Raw genomic sequence first — 11,112 nt, 5'->3', positions numbered from 1 at the left:
TCCAGCGATCCTCAGCGCAAAGTTGTTGTATTTCCTCAGCAACCATTACAGATCAGCTCTAGGCATGACGAAGCAGATATCGTCCTCTTTTGGAAGGCCAAACAAAGTAGTTTCGCTTACACAACAAAACACACAGCGCCTTCACGACACGGCGGCCACAACAATACTACAGCGAGAATAAAAGTTAGGCCTTCTTTCTTTGCGTGAACATTTGGGCGGCGTTATGCAAATCTTCCCAGATAGTGACGTAGGTATGTGGGGGCGTGTTAGAACGAGCCGTTTTAGGTAGGTGTGGCTGACTCTTAACTTTTATAAAGAATATCTCTTTGGATTTGAGACTTTAGTCTTTGCAACTTTACAGATCTTCTTTATGCACCAAGAGCTTGTAACACTCCAAAGATAAAGGAAAAACTGAAATTGCATCATATGACCCCTTTAAGCAAAACACTACACTGTTAAACTATTAGAATGATTTCTGAAGGGTCTTGTGACACTGAAGACTGGAGTAATGGCTGCTGAAAATTCAGCTCTGTCATCACAGAAATAAATCATTTAAAAATATATTCAAATAGAAAAAGAGTTCTTTTAAATTGTAATAACATTTCACAATATTTTACTGTATGATATAAATGAAGACTTTCAAAAACATTTTTAAAAATCTTACCAACTTCCTCTCTCAGTTTGCCCCAGCCAGTGATCCAGACAGATTTGCCTGCTGGGAAGTCATGTGTGGCTTCAGGTAAGCAGACAGGCCAGATGTTCTGGCTGAGGTTTACAGGGCTGTCCAACTCCATTAGAGTGATGTCATTGTCATAGCTCAAGTGATCATACAGAGGATGAGAAACGATGCGCTTTACATGTTTTAGGGTTGACTTACTAGTCTCACCCTGGTTAAGTAGTCCTAGATAAACTTCCCACTGGTCAGGCTGGGAATAGCTAGCAAAAGAACAAACAATCAGTCAGGATCAGTGCAGGAGGGGAGGAGAGGAGTGGGCTAAACAAGATAAGAACTCACTTGAACTTTTCATTGTCCTGCACGCAGTGAGCAGCAGTGACCAGCCAGCGGTTACTGATAACAGACGCCCCACACACATGACCTTGTGTCTTCATGTGGAGGCTGACCTGCCATGGCCATTCTCCATCATTCGAGTCCTTTCCACCCACAATACGACTGGACTTATAGGGCTTCATTCCACATTCTACAGTAAATTAATCAGACACACTATTAATTAATTATTAATTAATTGTTTTCATAGCATAAAACATATCTAGCTTGAAACATCACCGAAAAGCATATCAAACAGAGGTTTTGACATTCTGATCTCTAGCCAACAATTAAAATTGAGTTGATATTAAATTCATTGTATATATAATTTACAAAATATGAAATATAATAAACGTGATTTTAAAAAAAATTCTATTCCACATTTATAATAAAGATTTCTATTCCACATAAAACATTTCTATTAAAACCTTCTATTCATCCAAGAATCCTGAAATAATATATCACAGTTTCCAAAATAATAAAAAATAAAGCAGCACAACTGTTTTCAACATTGATAATAATAATGTTTCTTGAACTTCAAATTAGCATATTGGAATGATTTCCGAACGATCATGTGACACTGACGACTGGCGTAATGGCTGCTGGAAATACAGCTGTCATCACAGGAATAAATTACAATTTAAAATATAAGGAACAAACTTGCCACATGATTTCTCAGAGGAAAGAATTCTTGACTTACTACATTCAGCTTCATCCGAACCATCCGCACAGTCAGTCTCTCCATCACACATAGGGTTCAGCTTGCTAATGCACTGGTTATTCTTGCACTTATGTGTGAGAGCAGAGCAGTGAACAGCTATGGCTGGATATAAAAGAGGCAACTGAGTCACTTAATATAGCGACTGCTTATGTTGGGAGCATGGGTATTTATTTTGGTAACCTTATGATATTTATGATGGCAGCCTCTAGGGTAAATTTAAGTGCTGGCAAGTAACTACAGTAACTGTGAAACTATTATATATAAACAATAGAGGTATATATCATTTACTATATAAACTTTTGAGGTCAAAATAAGGCCAAATATCGAAAAGACAGTCAACATTTGTATTTATTGAATGAAAGTTCTCACATTTCTCACACTGAGATTCATCTGAGCCATCGCCACAGTCATTGTAGCCATTACACTGCTTCTGTGCTGGGATGCAGCGGCTGTTTCGACATCTAAACTCTTGAGCTTTGCAGTTCCCTACAGACAAAATCGAGCAACCAAACAACTTGAAATCATTTCCATCACTTTTGCTCCCATAGTTCATGATTTTGAGTGCTGGTTTCATTCTTACCACAGTTTTCCTCATCAGTGTTATCTCCGCAATCATTCACCCCATCACAGCGCCAGAAACTGGGCTTGCAGAAGCCGTTCATGCATTTTATTTGAGTCTCATTACATGCTGCATGCATGGGTAAAGAAAGCAAGGCAACACCAAATGACACTCCATTATAGTATCTTAAGAGCTTAAGAGAAAACAACTATACAAAGAATAAGCACAATTAATATGGGATGAACTTACTGCAGCCCCTCTCATCGCTCATATCTCCACAGTCGTTGTAGCCATCACATTGCAGGTTAGGGGGCACACACAGATCACTGTCACACTGGAATCTCCCAGGGCAGGCTGTGGAAAAGTGATTTTAGATATTTTTGTCATGGTGTACTGGCTTTGAACATTGTGTTTTAATATCAGCACAGAATAAATAATATGATTCTACTCACGATTAGTGGGTTCTAAGGCCTCAAACTCTGCAGAAAAGCCCTCGCTCACGTAAGACAGGTCAGAATGAAATCTGACTGTTGCTTGGTTTGATTTAATTGTGTACACTGTTTTGGGTGGCTTCTCCCCACATATCCTAAAACAGTTGATAAAATATCAAATAACACTTATAATCTATTTTTAGAGAATGTACACTACTGTTCATAAGTTTAGGGTCAGTAAGATTTTTAAAAATGTTTTTGAAAGAAGTCTATTATACTCACCAAGGCTGCATTTGATCAAGTAAAAACTATTATTGTGAAACTTTGCAACAATTTAAAACAACTTGTTTTCTATTTTAATTTTAAAACATAATTTATTCCTGTGATGGCAAAACTGAATTTTCAGCAGTCATTATTCCAGTCTTCACATGATCCTTCAGAAATCATTCTAATTTGCTGATTTCAAGCTTTAGTAATATATTTTTTTATTATTATTAATGTTGAAAACAGTTGTACAGCTTAATATTTTTGTGAAACGGTGATAAAAAAAAATTTCAGGATTCTTTGATGAATAGAAAAGTTCAAAAGCACATAATTTACTTGAAATATAAATCCTTTGTAGCATCATATGTTTTTACAGTCACTTTTGATTAATTTAATGATTTTCAATAGTGGTGTATAAATGATATATATATTTTTTATTTTTCATAGTTTGTAACATCTACTCAAATATAAGTATGGTGATTACTCTTATGACACTTTTTTCTGACCTGTAGTTTATCTCCAAGTAGTCTTCTGGACAGCTGATGGCATTTTGTTCAGGGTTATGTATAGACAACTTGTCAAACTTCACCTTGATATGTTTTCCTGATGGAACCTGTCGGACAGAACATTTAAGAACGTACAATATTGTGAGAGGATTGAATGATCGGAACACATCAGTGATGAAGGAGATGTTAAATGACACTGAGGGTAAATCATTTTTACCTCAATGTCCCAGACACAGTCAGTCTGAGGTGGGTAATGAGAGGGATAGCCAGGTGATGTGAAGGTACCACGAAGCCCCGTCAGTCTCCCTCCACAGTCTAAAAAAAGGTGACAAGACATTTTTAACACAAATATAGGGACTAAATAGATTTAACACACAGGAAGAGCAGAATCTGGAATCAACACTCACTAAACAACAAGCTTTGGTAAATTACTCGCTAAGTGGCTGGTAATTTTATAAAGAACTGCAATACAACACTTTTTTTTGTTTGTTTTGAAGGAAATTGATTCTTTTATTCAGTAAGGATGCATAAAATTGATCTAAAATGGCAGTAAAATGTTTCTATTTCCTCTGATTTCCTAAGATTTCTATTTCAAATAAATAAATAAATGCTGTTCTTTTGAACTTTCCATTCATCAAAGAATCCTGATAAAAAGTATCAAGGTTACAAAAAAAATATTAAGTAAACATTTTAAACATTGATAATAATGATAAACGTCTCTTGAGCACCAAATCAGCAAATAATGATTTCTGAAGGATCATGTGACACCGAAGACTAGAGTAATGGCTGCCGATAATTCAGCTTTGCCATTACAGGAATAAATTGCATCAAAACAGAAAATAATATTATTTATTATAAGTAATTTTAAATTGTAATAATAATTCATAATATTACTGTTTTAGCTGTGAGCTTTGGTTAGGATAAGATTTCTTAAAAAAATAAAAAAAAACTCAAATTGTATACCATTTTCATAAGGACTTTATAATAATGCAAAATACACTTTCGTGGCAAGTAAGAAATATCCGTGTATGGCTGGCAAAGTCAAAAAAGTTAACTTTGGACCCTAAAGAGTTTATAATATCTCTGTAAACTCCACCTTGAATCTTTGCTGGAATCTGAGAATAAAATGCCCTGAAACCTGGGAAGTTTTTCTCTTCATTGGTAACCAGTGTAACCAGCATGACATTCCCAGAGGAGATGAAAATTAGCTTCTCACCAGGTAAGCGATATCCACATTTCCTGCATGAACACATTTGTTAGATTCCACATATCACAAAGACAATGAAAACAGACATGCAGTACTGTGTCATGAAGAGGATGACTGAGAGTGTATAAACACTAACTCCGCTATGACTTGCTTCTCTGATGGAGCTAATGAGTCGTACACTTTGATGAAATCATTGCGACAATCTTTCTCCAAGTCTAGCACGTCAAACTCCAGTCTGATCCTGTGCTCTGGGTCGGCCCGAATCTGCCACTCGGTGTAAAGGTTGGGAAGGTAGGCGGAATCGGGAAAACCTGGAGACCGGATAATGTCTGTCTGGTTCCCATGAGCATGATGAGACCTCTTAACAGACCCTAAAAGACAGCACAAGTTCAATACTAGTCTGAGATATAAATATCTAAATGTAAGGAAAGTATCTTTTCTCACGTTTGAGGTTTCTGCCAGCTAACCGAGCATCCACAGCTGTAATACACCAAAATATATTCATTTTGACTGTTAACAATCAGATTGAACAGTGCTAGACTAAACTGAAGTTTGAAGTTTCTGGTTAGATTACAAGAGGTGACAGACTGAAACTATGCAAGTAATATGAAACTCTCTTCCAGTAGATTTACCCCCTGACGTCATGCCGTCAAAGATGAGGCTATTGTCAGTCCTGCGACCAAACCCCCTCCGGCTTTTCCTTGCATTGCCCACCCCATCCAGGGATGCCATGGCCTCGTCCACAGCAGATACTTGGGACTCCGGCACATTAAACTCAGACAGGTAATAAGCGATGATACCGTTATTACTGCCCTCACTAAAGGGAAAAAAATTATAATGCAACTTACAGTACAATAATATATTGATAGTTTTGTTTCAAAAGAGTTTCAAAATACTTTATATATTTTTCAATCTTATTTTTATTTCTCTATTTACATTTTTCATTTTAATATCTGCATCAACCGGTGAAAAGAAAAATGATTTGGTTACTTGTACAATTACAGTTAAGAGCTTGACTTGACTTTGAAAATAAATATTCAAGAGACAATTAATATTTTATGTATATCACCACTTAAATAGTCCTGCAATGCGTTTTGTAATGCACAAATCAATCTGTCATACAAGGTCAAATGCATATTTGATAACTATACTAAAATTCGAAAAATTAAAATTGAAATAATGACCTTTCGGATTGACCTTTCATGTCAACTACCCATAATTTTCTCCCATGAATGGTAGAATTATTTAAATTACCTGAAACCTTGCACATTGGATCCCACATGGTTCTTTGACAGCAAGCGCACTTGACCGTATATACTTTTGAGCTGAAAAGACAATGTACAATGATGCAAAGTTTTAAGTGGACAAAGTAAACAAAAAAATAACTGAAAACATTACAAGGAAACATGACAACCTCACCTGCTTTGAGACCTTTGAAGCCAGTTCTTTATATTCAGTGGTGTTACTGTTTTCATAAGCATCTGAGAACGTCTGACTGGAGATGGTCAAATAACCACTGAACAACTTCCTCACCCTCCCATTATACCTGTCTGTAATGATGGACACGTTGGAGTTATTGTTTTATCAAAATCATTCAGATTTACTGTTTACGGGTGATAATAACAGTGTGTTCATTTATGAGTTAAATAACTCACAATGGAAATGCCACACTAGCAGTCCAGTTACTAATGCAATGATTGCCAGTGCCGTGGGTAGCCCTATCGCCACCATCGCCCTGAACGATATCCTCTTCTTCTGCAACTTCTTTGCATCCGATGCTGGAAGAAACTGCTCTGTCTGGTCCAAGCCATGGTCCTACAGAGCAATGTATAATACACTTTTTTTTCGAGTTTATTACACGTGACTGTTACAAAGAGCATGAGTTACTTACTGTTTACGGGTGATAATAACAGTGTGTTCATTTATGAGTTAAATAACTCACAATGGAAATGCCACACTAGCAGTCCAGTTACTAATGCAATGATTGCCAGTGCCGTGGGTAGCCCTATCGCCACCATCGCCCTGAACGATATCCTCTTCTTCTGCAACTTCTTTGCATCTGATGCTGGAAGAAACTGCTCTGTCTCGTCCAAGCCATGGTCCTACAGAGCAATGTATAATACACTTTTTTTTCCGAGTTTATTACACATGACTGTTACAAAGAGCATGAGTTATGCTCTGAAACTACCGTAAGGGTGCACAGTACTGTACATGACCAAGAAGCAATTTTGAACCACCCATGTCAAAACAGGCTACTCCTCACAAGCACTCCAAACTCACTGGTATGAGTATATGGCATAATGCAATTGCAACTGTTTTCTAAATCCTGAACCAACACCTTGCCCATCAGCGTCAACAACCCACCCCAATCAAGTATGCATTGCAAAAGCATGTGTGGGTCACTGTTAGAAAACACTCTCTGTCTTTTTGATGCCGTACCCCTCCTTTCTCACTCTTTCTCTTTCCTTCTCTGAATCACCCCTCCTCTATCTGTTCTCTCTCTCTCTTGTATGGTGTTTGAATGTCTCTTACGCAATATTCAAGGTAAAGGAAGTCTATTCCTTATATGGATATGTTTTTCTGTATATGTGGCAATTTTATACAAAACACATGTTCTTGGGAAAAACATCCTGTATGGGTATGTCACCCTATCCTCATTGGTTAAGAGGGTAAAAACTCCCCTCAACATGCCTATATAAGATTTGTATTTCTGTGAATAAATTGAAGTATTGAGAATACATGGACTGTGTGTTTTCTTACTTCCCGGCCGTATTTATTTACACTTGGAGAGACTGAGAAAATTTCACGGTGGCAAAGAGAATATCGAGGGACCAAATTGTTATTTTTATTAACAGTCACGTGACTCAAGTGCCAGCTTTTCTTAGTATAGGAAAAACAGGTTTTTTAGATGATAATGTTAAAGACGCATCTTATAATATTCTTCAGAAAATTAAAGCATAAGCAAGTGAAACTGCAACAGCAATATAACCATTAATTTGAACAATATAAAACACAGTGAGACAAATCAAATCATATATAGGCTATATATATATATATATATAATTTACATAAATATATGTATATGTATATATGTATACATATACATATACATATATACATATATTTATATGTATATGTATATATGTATATCATGCATACATATGACTGTATGATGATAATTTTATAATAGGCTATATAACAATAAATTATATAACTATATAATATATAACTAACATATGTATAAAATATAAAATTCTAACAATTCAGGCACATAACTGTGTAAATTACCAAACACAAACTGCAAACAGCACTGTACAGGACGTCCCAGAAGATTAATATCGTAAAATTTAACAGCTGATAACGACGAAAACGACGGACTAAAAGAAAATAAATTAATTAAGATTAAAACATACCGGAATTTTTTTCCCAGATTTGAGTGGCTCCATGTCATACGACGTATTTGTCAAACTGGCCGCTGTCAGTCCTCTGTGTTGCCGCTCATGTGTCACGCATGTCTCACCTACAGCGAAACTCACAAACGCGCCGAGCGCAGGTGTCTGCTGGAGAAACCGCAGGAAACTAGCCTTCCATCCTATTATGATCCTTTAGCACTGAGAGGGTATAACCCTCTTCATTTGATTTTAATGTGGGTTTTGTATATGAAAAACAAACATATTTATTGCAAATCGTAAGGTTTCACTTCCAACCCAGTTCCGAGCAGCAGGTGAGTCTGTCTCAAGCATCCTGTGCAGTAGCCTATAGTACACTTCCTGTAGAGACGACAACACAGGTGTGACGTGAGAAAACTAGATGACTGTAAATAAATCAGAAAACGAGATAAAAATGATCAAAAGTGTCTAATATTTTCTGTCAATCCACTAACACGTTTACAGTTTATTATAAACTTTTAAAATGTCTTTTTTAATGAACAACCTGTTAATTAAATTCAATTTATAAAATTAATAAAAAGGTAATTTTTGGGGTTGCAAATTTAGCCTACAATGAGATCCTGTTTATTTGGGACCACATATGGTTTCCCATAAACTAAAGAAAAGTATTTGTTCTGAGAATTATCATTTTTTCTTAGAATTATAGGTTTAAATGACCTTGCAACTACAGTCAACACTACAATATGTGTTCAGATTAAGTAAACTGGAAGAGATGTTCAACTTTTCTCTCTGTCATCCTGTAGAAACGGTGTTTTAATAGAATTAACTGAATATCAGTTCAATAGATTCAGTCATTATTATGTAACTAACTGTAGCATTATTTGAATTGTTAGACGTGCACTGTATACTTGGAATGTGGCAAAAGTTAATAACACTAAGTTTAATTACCTCAGTGTCAAGATGATGGTGATGTATATATATAAATATACTTTTAATTCATTTCTAATTCATAAAACTGAATGATAGAAAACATTCCTTGGGCAGTACTAAAACTGCAGTGGCTGTGTTAACATCTCTGTTCTTCTGTTTTGTAAACTGTGTGATGCTTTTTGCTCTAAGAAGCAAGCGCATATTCCATGAGACGACATGCTACATTCTTTTTGGCCACATGCTTATGAATGATTCTGTGCTTTTGCTGGTCACATTATACACATGGGCTCTCTGCTTTCTTCCAATACCCAAATCTATTTGCACTCTGTTAGTCTTTATATCATACTGTACTTTCTTTAACGCTCCTCTGACACTAGCACTGATGTCTCTGGAGCGGTACGTGCCGTATTGCCACACCAAAAAGGACTGGAATTGTCATAGGAATCATCTGGCTTCTTAGTTCTGTAAATATTATAGCCGACATTATACTTGCTTTAGTCGTCTACCCCAATTATTTAGCAGATATTGCATTCTGCACGCTAGAGAAATTGTTTATAGCCAAATGGCAGATAGATAAATCTCAAGGGTTTGATGTTCTTTATTTTGTGTCTGTTGCAGAGATCATTATTTTTACATATATTAGCATTATGACCAGAGCCAGGTCTGTTTCCTCTGATAAAGATTTAGCTAAGAAAGCCCTCAAAACGGTGCTCTTGCACTTGATTCAGCTGGGACTGTGTATCACCTCTTTCCTGTATGCTACAATAGAGAGAACACTATACACAGTGATTGGAAGTGGCTCTTCTCTCTTCATAAATCTGAGATATGTAAATAATCTTATTGTTCTTATTCTGCCACGCTGTCTGAGTCCTCTGATCCATGAGAGATGAAGCTGTGTTGCCCTTATTTAAATATTTTTTGTGCTATTGTTCAGGCAAAGTAAGGCCCTCTGTTATCATACATTAATTGTATGGTATGAGAGGATATGAAATAATAATTTGGTGTGCAAATGGTAATATCGAAAGGATGTTTATTAAATTATAGTTCTGTTGTTTTATATGTAAATACAAAACTTATTTATATTATTATTGTTTTTTTATTTATTATATATATATTATTTTATATAATATTGTTATATAAATACATAATTTAAAATTATTTCACTATGTTAATCTTTAAAAAAAAGAAATGATCAAATGTTGTTTGTTTGGTTCATGGACTGTGGTTTTCAAATGTTGCAGAAGAACTAGTGCTGCATACAAATGCATTAACGCTCACTCTAAAATATGACATGGTGATAAACAGGTTTTGGGTCATCTGGAGTTTTACAATCACTAAATGATTAAACCTGTTTATGCCCTCAAGCAATTCTTAGCAAACTCTCAGATTAATTTATTCTCTTCCAAACATATTTTAAACTCGTTAAAAGTGATGTACATATATGTGCATAATTTAACATACTATTTTTTATTTATTCTTAATTTTTTTGCATGCTTTCTTTTTTCATATTCTATCATATAAAAGCAGTTGTTGACAAGTTTCAACATGACTGGCAGCACACAAAAAAAATGTGTCTTGCACAAGAAAAACTAGAAAAAAATAATAATGAAAAACAGATATGAGTGCCATATATTCTATATAATCTTTATATTTATAACCTTATATTATTAACAAATATAGAATGATCCTAAAAACAGTTCCACACTGATTTGTTGAATTTTTAAATTTTGTCTGTAGAGTTGAGCTTACTCCCAATGTAGTGCCTGTACCCTTGTATAATGTCCATTTGTTGCCTTTTTAATGTATTTTTCTTCTTAATATAAATGTTCATGTAATCGGGTCAATTTGTTTATAAATAAATAAATGTTCTTCACTTGTTCATTCTACAGTACAATAACTATAATAAAGCTTCCAAAATGTAGGTTAATTCGTGCGTGTTTATCTGCCTAACAATTAAAACTTATAAAATAACACTAAAAGATAAAACTTTAATAATTTTACCTTCCACCAAGAAAAATGTAAAACACTCTGTCAAAGCGACAACAAACACTACAAAAATA

The 11,112-nt window shown here is 35.2% G+C and overlaps 1 protein-coding gene and 1 pseudogene across 1 annotated transcript in view; one reads left to right on the top strand and one right to left on the bottom strand.

Moving 5' to 3' along the window:
- The window catches only part of LOC107567179 (suppressor of tumorigenicity 14 protein homolog), an 11,092-nt gene extending 2,754 nt beyond the window's left edge, over positions 1-8,338 (bottom strand). The window contains exons 1-17 of the mRNA XM_016252821.1: positions 8,147-8,338; positions 6,389-6,548; positions 6,153-6,283; positions 5,988-6,058; positions 5,366-5,550; positions 5,178-5,213; positions 4,870-5,104; positions 4,623-4,765; positions 3,744-3,841; positions 3,527-3,633; positions 2,778-2,911; positions 2,575-2,679; positions 2,347-2,454; positions 2,136-2,252; positions 1,746-1,868; positions 1,016-1,199; positions 665-936 (exon numbers count right to left, since the gene is read on the bottom strand). Of these exons, the coding sequence (XP_016108307.1) occupies positions 665-936; positions 1,016-1,199; positions 1,746-1,868; positions 2,136-2,252; positions 2,347-2,454; positions 2,575-2,679; positions 2,778-2,911; positions 3,527-3,633; positions 3,744-3,841; positions 4,623-4,765; positions 4,870-5,104; positions 5,178-5,213; positions 5,366-5,550; positions 5,988-6,058; positions 6,153-6,283; positions 6,389-6,548; positions 8,147-8,179 (2,242 nt within the window). The 5' untranslated portion in view covers positions 8,180-8,338. The remainder of the gene's footprint in view (positions 1-664; positions 937-1,015; positions 1,200-1,745; positions 1,869-2,135; positions 2,253-2,346; positions 2,455-2,574; positions 2,680-2,777; positions 2,912-3,526; positions 3,634-3,743; positions 3,842-4,622; positions 4,766-4,869; positions 5,105-5,177; positions 5,214-5,365; positions 5,551-5,987; positions 6,059-6,152; positions 6,284-6,388; positions 6,549-8,146) is intronic.
- Positions 8,339-9,082: 744 nt separating this feature from the next.
- LOC107567163 (uncharacterized) lies at positions 9,083-10,018 on the top strand (annotated as a pseudogene).
- The last annotated feature ends 1,094 nt before the right edge of the window (positions 10,019-11,112 follow it).

Source organism: Sinocyclocheilus grahami, unplaced genomic scaffold, assembly GCF_001515645.1.
Source record: "Sinocyclocheilus grahami isolate Dianchi unplaced genomic scaffold, SAMN03320097.WGS_v1.1 scaffold1131.1, whole genome shotgun sequence".
NCBI classification, from domain to species: Eukaryota; Metazoa; Chordata; class Actinopteri; order Cypriniformes; family Cyprinidae; genus Sinocyclocheilus; species Sinocyclocheilus grahami.
The sequence above is the reverse complement of the archived record's forward strand: the minus strand, read 5'-3'. Positions and strand labels throughout refer to the sequence as shown.